At 42.7% G+C, this 14,925-nt stretch overlaps 1 protein-coding gene across 2 annotated transcripts in view; it reads right to left on the reverse strand.

Annotated features, from left to right (window-relative positions):
* Positions 1-1,913: 1,913 nt before the first annotated feature.
* The window catches only part of LOC139557373 (protein kinase C delta type-like), a 48,876-nt gene continuing 35,864 nt past the window's right edge, over positions 1,914-14,925 (reverse strand). For both annotated transcript variants that reach the window (XM_071372107.1, XM_071372115.1), the window contains exons 4-17: positions 11,985-12,153; positions 11,355-11,386; positions 11,080-11,165; positions 9,977-10,106; positions 7,901-8,001; positions 7,695-7,788; positions 7,399-7,523; positions 5,486-5,659; positions 5,140-5,231; positions 4,911-4,973; positions 4,652-4,790; positions 4,307-4,495; positions 3,731-3,859; positions 1,914-3,563 (exon numbers count right to left, since the gene is read on the reverse strand). In XM_071372107.1, coding sequence (XP_071228208.1) covers positions 3,405-3,563; positions 3,731-3,859; positions 4,307-4,495; positions 4,652-4,790; positions 4,911-4,973; positions 5,140-5,231; positions 5,486-5,659; positions 7,399-7,523; positions 7,695-7,788; positions 7,901-8,001; positions 9,977-10,106; positions 11,080-11,165; positions 11,355-11,386; positions 11,985-12,153 — 1,682 coding nt within the window. In that variant the 3' untranslated portion in view covers positions 1,914-3,404. The remainder of the gene's footprint in view (positions 3,564-3,730; positions 3,860-4,306; positions 4,496-4,651; positions 4,791-4,910; positions 4,974-5,139; positions 5,232-5,485; positions 5,660-7,398; positions 7,524-7,694; positions 7,789-7,900; positions 8,002-9,976; positions 10,107-11,079; positions 11,166-11,354; positions 11,387-11,984; positions 12,154-14,925) is intronic.

Consider the following 14,925-nt stretch of genomic DNA (forward strand, 5'->3'; position numbering starts at 1 on the left):
TGTAATGTTGTCCGACGTCGTAATGATGCAACTTTTCAAACGTTGTAGAAGAGTGCAGTGAGCCTATATTGTGATGCCAGAGAGAGAGAGCGGACTCGGAGGACACTCCCGTTGCGCACTGCATGAATGTCGTCGGCCTTGGAGGCTCGGACACAATGAAGAGATGAATAGTAATTGTAGCACCTGGCCGCTAGATGGCAGGTTAGCCAAAGTCCTATTGTAACCAGTTAATAGGCCACCCGCCTGTGAAAGTGCATCTGAGGAGTGAAATTGTGAAAACAAATGATCAAAAAGTGCCTACATTTTTGCAAAATGGGAAAACATCATGCCAGGGAATAAAAACTAAACTAACCACTGAGTAAGCCTACAAGGAGAATAGAAGGACAAACAATTATCAGTAGCCTACAATATTGATATTTTCTGGACAACAATTTAGAGTTAAATATCTGTTTATTTATAATCAGATGTAAAATATGAAGACAGTAAAAAAAAGTATATCCTTACGTCACCAAATATTGTAACTATTTAGAGCAATATACAGTGCCTTCAGAAAGTATTTATACCCCTTGACTTACTCCACATTTTGTTGTCTTACAGCCTGAATTGAAAATTGATTAAATATTTTTTTCTCATCCATCTACACACAACACAAAATGACAAAGTGAAAATGTTTTTTTAGAAATGTTTTCAAATTAATTGAAAATGAAGTACAGAAATGTTCATAAGTATTCACACCCCAGAGTCAATACCTTGTAGAAGAACCTTTGGCAGCGATTACAGCTATGAGTCTTTTTCTGGGTAAGTCTCTATGAACATGCCACACCTGGATTGTACAACATTTGCCCATTATTCCTGTTCAAAATTCTTCAAGCTCTGTCAAATTGGTTGTGGATCATTGCTAGACAACCATTTTCAGGTTTTGCAATAGATTTTGCCATAGATTTAAGTAAAAACTGTAACTTGGCCACTCCGTAACATTCAGTCTTCTTGGTAAGCAACCAGTATCGATGTGGTCTTGTGTTTTATGTTATTGTCCTGCTGAAAGGTGAATTTAATCTTCCAGAGTCTGGTGGAAAGCAGACTGATCCAGGTTTTCCTCTAGGATTTTGCCTGTGCTTAGCGCCATTCCATTTCTATTTTATCCTGAAAAACCCCCCAGTCCTTAACGATTACACATATACCCATAAGATGATGCAGCCACCACTATGCTTGAAAATATGGAGAGTGGTACTCAGAAATGTTTTGTATTGGATTTGCCCCAAACAAACACTTTGTATTCAGGACAAGAAGTTAATTGCTTTGCCATGTTTGTTGCAGTATTATTTTAGTGCCTGGTTGGAATATTTTTATTCTGTACAGGCTTCCATCTTTTCCCTTTGTGTATTAGGTAAGTATTGCAGAGTAACTATAATGTTGTTGATCCATCCTCAGTTTTCTCCTATCACAGCCATTAATCTCTGTAACTGTTTTAAAGTCACCATTGGCCCCTGAGCGGTTTCCTTTCTGTCTGGCAACTGAGTTAGGAAAGATGCCTTTATCTTTGTAGTGACTGGGTGTATTGATACACCATCCAAAGTGTAATAACTTTACCATGCTCAAAGGAATATTCAGTGTCTTTTTTTTTTTTTTTACCCATCTAGGAATAGGTAACCTTCTTTACAAGGTATTGGAAAACCACCCTGGTCTTTGAGGTTGAATCTGGGTTTGAAATTCACTGCTTCACTGAAGGACCTTACAGATAACTGTATGTGTGGGGTACAGAGATTAGGTAATTTTTTATGACTGTGTTAAAAACACTATTATTGCACACAAAGTGAGTCCATGCAACTTGGGACTTGAAAAGCACATTTTTACTCCTGAATTAATTTAAGCTTGCCATAAGAAAGAGGTTGAATACTTATTGACTCAAGACATAAGCTTTTCATTTTTAATTAATCTGTAAAAATGTTTTAAAAAATCAATTCCACTTTGACATAATGGGTTATTGTTTTTGTAGGCCAGTGACCAAAAATCTAAATTTAATCAATTTTAAATTCAGGCTCTAACACCAATATGTGGAAAAAGTCAAGGGGTGTGAATACTGTCTGAAGGCAATGCACATACCATTTTAATTTAACGTACAGCATATTATTATTATTATTTGCTTTTTAAAATACCTACATTCAAGTAACACAAGACCCAATTTATCCATCCTTTTGCTAAAGGAATCCCCCCCAACACACACCCATAACCTTCAAGACGAATGACTGCAGAGTACCATTACATTGACTCCCTCCAGTATGATGTCCCACTCCATTTCACACTACTGTAACGCAGATTTGAATCAGAGTAGCCGTGGTTTGTTCAGAGTAGCTCTGGTTTGTTCCGGAGAGTGGGGAAGCGGCAGTACCATTTACAAATCCTTAGTTTTATATCATGTGGATGGGCAGACAAATGTGAGAGACTATCCATGCCTGTATAAATCTGTGCATCCTCTACTGGTCCTGTAACTTGGGTGTTCTATAATTAGTTTTTTTATCACCCTTTCAATTGAATTAATTTTACCTTCCATAGGGTACGGAATTCGCACCTGAAAAAGTATAAACGTTCTTTTCATTATAAAACATTTAAAATATACTCGAGATTCATGCTGTCACTCAGACATATTCATTCATGCATGCATTTATGCATAGTAAGTGAGTGCTCCAACACACACACCCACACTTTTATATTGCTATCCTTGTGGGGGCCAAAAACTTGATTCCCATCCAAAATCCTATTTTCCCTAACCCCTAAATCTAACCTTAACCCCAAACTATACCTAACCCTAACTCCTAACCGTAACCCCTAGCCCCAACCTTAATTCTAACCCTAACCCCCAAATCTAACCTTAACCCCAAACTATACCTAACTCTAACTCCTAACCGTAACCCCTAGCCCCAACCTTAATTCTAACCCTAACCCCTAAGCCTAAAATAGCATTTTTCCTTGTGAAGACCAGCAAAATGTCCTCACTTGTCTGAATTATCCTTGTTTTACTATCCTTGTAGGGACTTCTGGTATCCACAAGGACAGTAAAAACACACACACAAAACAATTATGTGAATGATGGGATGGGAAAGAGTGACATACAGAGCACACAGGTGTGTGAGAGAGCCACATTTGACCCCTGACATCCCAGCATGGACAATACTAAACAACTGTCTGAGCTATGGGGTGTGTGTGAATGAGTGTGTTGATGTATGTTGGGGGATAAAGTACAGTACATGGATTGATTCAAGGTTTGATCCCAAGGAAAATAAAGACACCGTTATTGAAGGAACCACCACAGAGATAAATGCAACACTGGTTTCCCCCTCCTCCCTTTCCTATGCGTTTATAATGGTGCGGTTGGAACGAAGAGATGGGGGAATCTTGTTGTGCCTTCATTTGTCCATAATGCATTCCATCTTGAGGTTGATGAAAGAAAAGCCTGCAAAGGCTGTCTGGTCCATAGAGTCGATTAGGTTCTTGTCCGTGTGGGAGAGGCGGGGCTTCTCACTCAGGAACTCCCGGTCAAAGTTGTTGCAGTCATTGGGGCCTTTCTGTGATTGGCAGAGAAGGGCTGTCAGTTCAACAATAGACCAATGACACCATTCACAACACAACTCCAAATAAACAATTAATATGGTGTAAACAAATCTGAAAAGAGCATTAGTGTGTGAGTTTCACTAGCCACAGTTCCATTATAAGTCAGAGAACCAGACCGTACCACTTTAGGTTTGAAGGGGGGGTCCACCTCTCTCTTCTCCAGGGCAGGCCAGTTGAGGGTCTTGAAGAAGGAGTGGCCACGGATGTTGTCCACCACACCTAGCCTGCGACTGGGGTCTCTTTCAAACAGCTAGGGATGGGGAACAGAGACACACAACAGCTTTGGGACAAGCATCCAGCTTGGATTTAAGGTGTGTGTTTTTGTGCCTGCATGTGTGCAAGCTTGTGAGTGTGTAGATGGCCAGGGTTGAGAGGGATATAATAGCAAGGTAACAAGGGTGTGGAAACTTTGCTTGCATATGTAAGGGAAAATAACCTTTTAATCACAGGCAACAAACATTGTGTCATTCCAATGCCTGTCTTTCTCTGTAAGTCTTGGTGTGGCTGTGTGTGAATGTCTGTGTGCATGGCTAGTGTTGATGAAAGTCAGGTGAAATTGCAAGACTGATTGCATTGTTTACTAGTGGACACCAATCTGCCACCCACTGTCACAGACTTACAGGCACACAACATTGTGAAAAGGAGGTCAAGGCTGTGTGGGGAGTTAGTGAGAGAAGAGAATGAGCAGCAGCTGCACCTTCTCCAGCAGGTCCTTAGCCTCTTTGGTGATCCAGCGAGGGTAGTGAGGCACGTCCATCCTGATGGACTCAAACAGCTCATCCTCGTCATCACCCTGGAACGGCGACTGGCCAATCAGCATCTCATACACCAGTACCCCAAACGACCACCAGTCCACGGAGAAGGTGTACTTCTGTCCCAGCAGGATCTGAGGATGGACAGACATACACATGGACAATGTTAAGAGTCATCTTCTACAGTCAGGATCAAAACACAGACTTACAAATACAGGACAGAGAGTGTAAATTGCTTTACAAACAGAATCCCACAATACCCTATCCTGCACAGACACAGTCACACACACCTCTGGTGCGATGTAGTCCGGCGTCCCACAGAAAGTGGTGGCCCGATTCTCTCCAAACACGTTCTCCTTGCACATCCCAAAGTCAGCGATCTTAATGTGGCCGTCTCTGTTCAGCATCACATTGTCCAGCTTCAGGTCCCTGTAGCAGGGAAGGGTTGGGAGGGGAGGGGATGATCCATCTACTAAGCGCTAGTACAGGGATGAATAAGGGAAATCAAGTGCAAGGCCAGACGAGACCATAAAAGTTCATTGATCTCACCTGTAAATTATTCCTTTGGAGTGGAGGAACTGCAGTCCAATTATGATCTCTGCTGAGTAGAACCTGGGGGAGAAGAGTGGTAGAGGGCAAATTACTTCTGGTGCATCATCCCTACGAAAGGCCTACAGTCTGCCCTTAACCTGCTATAAAACTGTCGTGGGTGAGTTCTAAGTAAATAACTACTTCGTGTCTGGTGGATAGTGAGTTAACACTGTAGTCTGTCACTCACGTGGCTCTGTAGAGGTCAAAGCGACCCTTATCCTGTATGTGGAACATCAGGTCTCCTCCATTCAGGTACTCCATCACGAAAAACAGGTGTTCCTGGTAACACACACACACACACACACACACACACACACACACACACACACACACACACACACACACACACACACACACACACACACACACACACACACTCCTATCAGTTAAACTACTGTCTAAACACCCAAGTCGAGTGACACACATCAGTCTGATATACAATTGTTCCAGGAGTGCTGTGTGTGTGGAGGTAGTGATGGAGGACGGTAAATCCTAATGAAAGATAAAGCTATGGAGAGGGGTAGGGATCTCACCCTGGTCTGGAAGGTGGAGTAGAGGTGTGTGAGGAAGGGGTTGTCCCAGGCCAGGGCCAGGACTCTCTTCTCCACCATGGTACACTCCACATCATCATCCATCAGAACCACATCTTTCTTCAGGGCCTTCACAGCAAAGTACTGCCCTCGCCCCTTCAGCTCAGCCAGCAGGACCTGGAGCACCACACAGGAGAGGTGATACAGCACAGCCGAATACTCACGTTGAACATACTAAACTATCAGACCAGAGCAGGCCATTTGTTAGGTTACAGCCTTATTCTAAAATTGATTCAATTGTTTTTTCCCCCTCATCAATCTACACACATCCCATAATGAATTTAGACATTTTTGCTATTTAATAAGACATAAAAAAATGAAATATCACATTTATATAAGTATTCAGACCCTTTACTCAGTACTTTGTTGAAGCACCTTCAGCAGCGATTACAGCCTCGAGTCTTCTTGGGTATGACACTACAAGCTCTCCCATTCTTCTCTGCAGATCCTCTCAAGCTCTGTCAGGATGGATGCGGAGTGTTGAGGCACAGCTATTTTCATGTTTCTCCAGAGACGTTCGATGGGGTTCAAGTCCAGGCTGTGGCTGGGCCACTCAAGAACATTCAGAGACTTGTTCCGAAGCCACTCCTGCATTGTCTTGGCTGTGTGCTTAGGGTCGTTGTCCTGTTGGAAGGTGAACCTCCGCCCCAGTCTGAGGTTCTGCGCGCTCTGGAGCAGATTTTCATCAAAGATCTCTCTGTACTTTGCCCCGTTCATCTTTCCCTCGATCCTGACTAGTCTCCCAGTAACTGCAGCTGAAAATAATTCCCACAAAATGATGCTGCCACAATATGCTTCACCGTAGGGATGGTGCCAGGTTTCCTCCAGACGTGATGCTTGGCATTCAGGGCAAATAGTTCAATCTTGGTTTAATCAGACCAGAGAATCTTGTTTCTCATTGTCAGAGTCTTTAGGTGCCTTTTGGCAAAATCCAAGTGGGCTGTCATGTGTCTTTTACTAAGGAGTGGCTTCCGTCTGGCCACTCTACCATAAAGGCCTGATTGGTAGAGTGCTGCAGAGATGGTTGTCCTTCTGGAAGGTTCTCCCATCTCTACAGAGGAACTCTGGAGCTTTTTCAGAGTGAGCATCGTGTTCTTGGTCTTCTCCCTGACCAAGGCCCTTCTCCCCAGATTGCTCAGCTTGGCCGGGCGGCCAGCTCTAAGAAGAGTCTTGGTGGTTCGAAACATCTTCCATTTAAGAAAGAATGAAGTCACTGTTTGTGGTAACCTTCAAACGCTGCAGAAACATTTTGGTACCCTTCCCCAGATCTGTGCCTCGACACAATCCTGTCTCGGAGCTCTACAGACAATTCCTTCGACCTCATGGCTTCATTTTTGCTCTGACATGCACTGTCAACTGTGTGACCTTACATAGACAGGTGTGTACCTTTCCAAATCATGTACAATCAATTACATTTCCCACAGGTGGACTCCAATCAAGTTGTAGAAACATCTCAAGGATGATCAATGAAAACAGGATGCACCTGAGCTCAATTTCGAGTCTCATAGCAAAGCATCTGAATACTTATGTAAATAAGGTTATGGGGTATTTTGTATAGATTGATGAGAAAATGTTCTCATGGAATCCATTTTAGAATCAGGCTGTAACGTAACAAAATGTGGAAAAAGGGGTCTGAATACATTCCGGATGCACTGTAGCTACTCCAACAACAGATAATAACACGGGTCACATACTAACTAAACCACTACAGTAAGTTGGCTCTCAGCAGTTGAAGAGTGCCTTGGAACCTTTTAGACAAACCTTTTAGACAAGTGATGTGTTTGAAGGCCATTGAGTCTGTATGCATGGGTGTCAGTGGCATGAGCATGAGGAATGTAGCAGTGGTTGTACTGTACCTTGCCAAAGCTGCCCTTGCCCAGCACCTTGTGGAACACAAAGCTGTCAATGGTGAGGCGGGTCTTGGGAGTGATGCTGGCTGGGGCAGGGCCCTTACCTCCCTCCCACAGCTTCTCATAGCCTTCTGTTGAACACAAACACACACAAAGAGACGGGCATAATGTCAATAGATGCATACACACAAAAAAAAAAAAAAAAAACGAAAGAGAACTAAAGACCTACATTGTTAAGGACCAAAATATTGTTTACTGCAGAATAACATGTGCTCCCAACTGCAGCAGTGACAGCTACTTACCACTAGGGTCCACTCCTGGGCTTTTGTTGAAGTCCTGGTAGATTCCAATGTCCGTTGACTCAGAGTTGTTGGATTCAGACAGTCTTGTGGATTTCTGAAGAAGTATAATGCTATTACAATAGGGTTATGAATGTGCATTCATGACTCCATAAAATACATTAGTATGTTTGAATGTGGGCATGACCATGTGCCCCTGTCTTTCTCACTTGGCTAACTTGGTTGAGGGCCTCAGCCAGGAGTTTCTGGTTGATTCCACAGAGATTTCCCACTTTCTTCTCACATTTGTGATGGGAGTTCATGCCACAGTCTAACAGGAGAGAGGAGAGAAGAGTAAGATAGTAGCTGGGAGAAAATGGAGGGAAAGAAATAAGAGGCAGAGTTAAAATATTGGGTGGATTGAAGATTGTTCTCTCTATCAAACACCGTTGTAAATAAATACAACCCATATTTATGTTTATTTGTTTTCCCTTTTGTACTTTAACTATTTGCTCATCGTAACAACACTGTATATAAACATAATATGACAATTTTTTTATTTATTTCACCTTTATTTAACCAGGTAGGCTAGTTGAGAACAAGTTCTCATTTACAACTGCGACCTGGCCAAGATAAAGCAAAGCAGTTCGACACATACAACAACACAGAGTTACACATGGAGTAAAACAAACATACAGTCAATAATACAGTAGAAAAATAAGTCTATATACAATGTGAGCAAATGAGGTGAGATAAGCGAGGTAAAGGCAAAAAAAGGCCATGGTGGCGAAGTAAATACAATATAGCAAGTAAAACACTGGAATGGTAGATTTGCAGTGGAAGAATGTGCAAAGTAGAAATATAAATAATGGGGTGCAAAGGAGCAAAATAAATAAATAAATACAGTAGGGGAAGAGGTAGTTGTTTGAGCTAAATTATAGATGGGCTATGTACAGGTGCAGTAATCTGTGAGCTGCTCTGACAGCTGGTGCTTAAAGCTAGTGAGGGAGATAAGCGTTTCCAGTTTCAGAGATTTTTGTAGTTCGTTCCAGTCATTGGCAGCAGAGAACTGGAAGGAGAGGCGGCCAAAGGAGGAATTGGCTTTGGGGGTGACCAGAGAGATATACCTGCTGGAGCGCGTGCTACAGCTGGGTGCTGCTATGGTGACCAGCGAGCTGAGATAAGGGGGGACTTTAACTAGCAGGGTCTTGTAGATGACCTGGGGCCAGTGGGTTTGGCGACGAGTATGAAGCGAGGGCCAGCCAACGAGAGCGTACAGGTCGCAGTGGTGGGTAGTATATGGGGCTTTGGTGACGAAATGGATGGCACTGTGATAGACTGCATCCAATTTATTGAGTAGGGTATTGGAGGCTGTTTTGTAAATGCATCGCCGAAGTCGAGGATCGGTAGGATGGTCAGTTTTATGAGGGTATGTTTGGCAGCATGAGTGAAGGATGCTTTGTTGCGAAATAGGAAGCCAATTCTAGATTTAACTTTGGATTGGAGATGTTTGATGTGAGTCTGGAAGGAGAGTTGACAGTCTAACCAGACACCTAGGTATTTGTAGTTGTCCACATATTCTAAGTCAGAACCGTCCAGAGTAGTGATGCTGGACGGGCGGGCAGGTGCAGGCAGCGATCGGTTGAAGAGCATGCATTTAGTTTTACTTGTATTTAAGAGCAATTGGAGGCCACGGAAGGAGAGTTGTATGGCATTGAAGCTCATCTGGAGGGTTGTTAACACAGTGTCCAAAGAAGGGCCAGAAGTATACAGAATGGTGTCGTCTGCGTAGAGGTGGATCAGAGACTCACCAGCAGCAAGAGCGACATCATTGATGTATACAGAAAGGAGAGTCGGCCCAAGAATTTAACCCTGTGGCACCCCCATAGAGACTGTTAGAGGCCCGGACAACAGGCCCTCCAATTTGACACATTGAACTCTATCAGAGAAGTAGTTGGTGAACCAGGCGAGGCAATCATTTGAGAAACCAAGGCTATCGAGTCTGCCGATGAGGATGGTGTGATTGACAGAGTCGAAAGCCTTGGCCAGGTCAATGAATACGGCTGCACAGTATTGTTTCTTATTGATGGTTAAGATATCGTTTAGGAAATGTCTTTATTCTTTTGGAACTTTTGTGAGTGTAATGTTAACTGTAAATGTGTTATTGTTTATTTCACTTCTGTTTATTATCTATTTCACTTGCTTTGGCAATGTAAACATGTTTCCCATGCCAGAAAGCACCATAAATTGAAATTGAATTGAGAGAGAGAGACACACAGAGACAGAGATGGTGGCCTCACACCTACCTTCACACTTGAGGCCCTGCTTGACCATTCCCCAGAGCATACTGCCACAGTGGTCACAGAAGGTAGGGCTCATGTAGTTGTGGATCTTGAAGCGATGTGGCATGTCGATCTTAAAGCGCTCCTTCTGGAACTGTGGATACACAGAGCTCCCGTCATCAATGAGGTAGTCCATAGTACCCATGGGCACTGACCCCCCCCCCCCCCCCCCAAAATGGGTGTCTGTGGGGCCTCACAGCCCTTCTGAACCTCCTCATGGTGCCCCACAGGGAGCAAGAGAGAGGGGACAGGGGCACACACCTACACAGTTAACTTGTGGACTGACTCCACCCTCACAGCACTGACTTGCCAACCACTCCACCTGTACTGTTCCCATACAGGCTGCAGACAGGGAACAGGTTCACCTCTAACCTCTGAAGAGAAGGCCTCTCTATCCTAACTGCCACAGGTGCTATAGAGCTGATCCCACTGCTGCAAATACTATCAGTCTTTCTAGTACTTCATGGCTGCAACACTAGTCAAAAGTGCTCCACTACTGGTAATAACTGTCCTATGCTGAATCCACTGGCACCATACTGGCTACTTTGGTCCCGTGCTAGCTAAATTACAGCTGAATAAAATGAGAAAAAATAAGGAACCCGCACACGGCTCTTGATAGTATCACTGCTCTTTAATAAGCTTTATGTATCGGCCTCACAGCCTTTGTCAGAGCTCAGATGTGCGAGCGCCTTTTGAAATCTTAGCTAAATTACAGCTGGAATGAAGCACCACTGTTCAGTTTTAAACACAAGCCTATTGATTTGCCTGACACAGTTCTCCTGGTCTCTGATAGCTGTTGATTTGACCTCCCTGAAAGTGTCTCGTCTTGCCTATTGAGGGGTGTAGAATAACGTGGAACAGTTCGCACAGCTGCATGACTCCGATGCGATCAGAGAAAACAACATGGAAAAATTACGACCCTAGTCAACATATAAAATCAAGGTAATCACTCCATAGAAAACTGATCTTCAAACACCATCTACAGTAGATTACATGGTGCCAATTGGCCACACAGTATTATATCCAGGTTTTTTATATGTTTTGGGAGGTGAGGTCATGTTGCTCACCATAGTGTCTCTGCTGTTGGCTGCTGTTCCTGTGCACCTCCCGATGATTTTATCAATACATTTCTTGTGGATGGCGGCGTTGCATTCTGAGACAGAGATTAAGCCACATTAGGGAAAGCTGCTAGTTAAGATATTCACTTATTGATATGAGAAATGCGTGTATATTTTGGGAGTAAATTATTGCAGAGTGAACGCTTTGGATGTTTCACTCCAAGCACCAAAACAACTTCCATATAGTGAAACATTTTAACGGCAAGGGGGTCAGAGACACTCACGTCTGCACTTGTAGCCTTGCTTGTTGAATCCCCTGTTTGGAAAGAAAAACAGGGTGAAGATTCATACAATAAATTACTAATCGTTGTGCACTTCTCCCAAAAGGCATACTGACAGATAGTAAGAATATCTCAATATAAAGTATTGACAGTGACAATAAACAAATGGTAGTTCAACAGAATGAGAGGAGAGACATTCATTCATCTTTTGCACAACCTGTCACCATAAGGCACCAATAACAACTTTCTTCTCTGGCAGGAAGGGGGCAGCCCTGCACTAGTAATTGTGCTGACATTGTTGGAACATTGCAGCAACACCCTGTGGGTTTTCCCCAGACAGCGACTCACACTGCTCACAGAACAGGCGCTGCCAGCCAGTCTTACTGTTATTGTTGGACAGACTGCTCCAGTTATGGATCAATTAGAGCTGTTAATTGGTCTACTTAGAGACCCCATGGGGGGCTGGTTTTGGGGTTATCAGTCGACTGTACTGTGGTTAACTGCTAAGCCAAGGCATAATACCATTGTGTAGCAAAACGACACTTGTAAAACAGGTTGAAAGCTCAACGGTCTTTGTCATGGTCAGTGTGGTGGTCACGGTGGTGTATGGATGGGGTGGTCTGCGTCTCTCACCAGACAAACTCCCGGCAGACAGAGCAGAAGGTGGGCTGTCCAAAGAAGGTGGCTGTGAACTCATGGTTCTTGATGAAGTGGACCTTGGCCTGTTTCATGGCTCCTCTCCTTCGGGTCAGTGTCATCTCCCCGTCCTCCTCTTCACGCCCCTTCACGTTCGACTTAAACGCTGCTCGGCACACATAACAATATTACAATTAATTATTCTATGTACTCAATCATATACCATTGGGTCTGCTGTGGGTGATATTATTAGATAGTGTGTTACATTGTGAGCTAAAAATGGTACCTTGGTGAAAATTAAAAGAGTTTGAAACAATAGAAAATGACTCAAGTAAAACTGAGTCACCCAGTAAAATACTAATTGAGTAAAAGTCTAAAAGTATTTGATTTTAAATATACTTCAGTAAATGTAATTGCTAAAATATCAATATCAAAAGTAAGAATAATTTTACATTTCTTATATTAAGCAAACCATACAACTTGTGTTTTTTAAATTTACGGATAGTCAGGGGCACACTCCAACATAATTTACAAACAAAGCATGTGTATTTAGTGAGTGCCAGATCAGAGGCAATATGACCAGGGATGTTCTCTTGATAAGTGTGAATTGGACCATTTTCCTGTCCTGCTAAACATTCAAAATGTAACGAGTACATTTGGGTGTCAAGGAAAATGTATGGAGTAAAAAGTACATCATTACAGGAATGCAGTGAAGTAAAAGTAGTAAAAAATATAAAACCGTAAAGTAAAATACAAAAACACAAAAAAACGACTTAAGTATTACTTAAGTACTTTACACTACTGCAAAACATAATAATGTGCCCTGTATCTACATTGTTATATTCTAAACCCACATAAATGATTGACCGTGTACACAGATATCTCAGCATTAGAGATGATTGCTTATTAAAGACATGCTCTGGAACTTTGGCGACTACTAAGTATTTGTTATCCTCCTGCTTTGGGCTGGATGTGTCAATGTGTAGTTCATAAAGTGCATTCCGAAAGTATTACAGCACATTCTAAAATGCATTAAATCGATTTCCCCCCCCATCAATCTACATACAATACCCCATAACGACAAAGTAAAAACAGGTTTTTAGAAATGTTTGCAAATGTATAAAAAAAGGAGTAAATATCACATTTACATAATTATTCAGACCATTTACTCAGTACTTTGCTGAAGCACCTTTGGCAATGATTACAGCCTCGTCTTCTTGGGTATGACACTACAAGCTTGGGACACCTGTAATTCGGGAGTTTCTTCCATTCTTCCCTGCAGATCCTCTCAAGCCCTGTCTGGGATGGGGAGCGTTGCTGCACAGCTATTTTCAGGTCTCTCCCCCTAGCAATTAGAGTTCTAGCCAATACACTTCAGCCCCTCACCATTTGAGTGACAGCTAGCAAGATGCACACACAGCAGAGTGAGAGAGCGCAATGACTTTTGGTGCACATATGTGACATAAAATATGACATTTTCAGGGGACACTTTTGGCTCGAGAGTGCTACTTTCAGAACTACTGGCTAAAAATTATGCAAAAGTACTGGAGAATCTCTTTAAACATCAAATCATCAAATTGAGGAAGATTAAGGAAAAGTCATCTAAACAATGAGGTCAGGTCACAATTGTTTGACTTTCAGAGTAAACAGTGAGAATGGCCTTCTGCAAAATGTGGCTGCAGCTGATGCAAACCAGAGATAGAAGAGAAAAGCGAGATACTTTGCTCCCAAATCTTTTGCTGATCGGGGAGGGCCACTCTGATCTACTTGTCCCCGGCCCGCAGAGGGGGTGCCCCAGAGAGATACATCGCACTGACTCATTTTTCAGGGTGGGGCGAGGACACTAAGTACACCAGAGCCAGCTGTTCCCTCTTTCAAGTGAGCATGCCAGATATTATGGAGAAACTGCCAGTTCACACGGGAACGTTTAGATGGAGTTTAAGGGAGGTGATACGTGAAAGGTGTTTGTTTTGAATAATCTTGTTGTATGTATTGTATTGATATTATGTATTGTATGTTCATGGGGCTCCCTTGCAAATGAGACCCTGGTTTCACGCAAGAGAGGGAAAGCCCACTTACCCTCTTTGGGCTGCAGGGGCAGTATTGAGTAGCCTGGATAAAAGGTGCCCATTTCAAACGGCATCGTACTCAATTCTTGCTCGTACAATATGCATATTATTATTACTATTGGATAGAAAACACTCTCTAGTTTCTAAAACCGTTTGAATTATATCTGTGAGTAAAACAGAACTCATTTTGCAGCAAACTTCCTGATAGGAAGTGGAAAATCTGAAATCGATGCTCTGTTCTAGGGCCTGCCTATAAATGGGCTTGATATTTATTAGTATACATGCACTTCATACACCTTCCACTAGATGTCAACAGGCAGTGAGAGAAGAAATGGAGTGTATAACATCATCTGAGGTCGAATAAAAGCTCTTGGCATGACGTGACCCCAATTTCCTGTTTTCTGGAACGCGCGAGAAGTGACCTGGTATTGCCTTCTGTAAAGCTGTCGTTATAGACGACTAATATCTCCGGCTTTGATTTTATTTGATACATGTGACAATATCATCGTAAAGTATGTGTTTTCAATATAGTTTTATTAGATTATTGAAAATTTTTCGGGATGTTAGGCGTGTTGCTTTGTCTGCGTATGTTCAGGAAGGAGAGCTCCGCGCCACTTTGCTAGCTTTCCGTGCTAATTGACTGGAGAAGAGGACATTCTAAATCCAAACAACGATTGTTCTGGACAAAGGACCCCTTGTACAACATTCTGATGGAAGATCATCAAAAGTAGGACCCATTTTATGATGCTATTTCATATATCTGTCGAACATGTGAACTAGTAGATTGCGCCCAGATTTTGGGCACGCTCTCGCCATAACGTAAACTGCATATCGTAATGAAGTTATTTTTAGAATTCTAACACGCCGAT

Source organism: Salvelinus alpinus, chromosome 2, assembly GCF_045679555.1.
Source record: "Salvelinus alpinus chromosome 2, SLU_Salpinus.1, whole genome shotgun sequence".
Taxonomy (NCBI): Eukaryota; Metazoa; Chordata; class Actinopteri; order Salmoniformes; family Salmonidae; genus Salvelinus; species Salvelinus alpinus.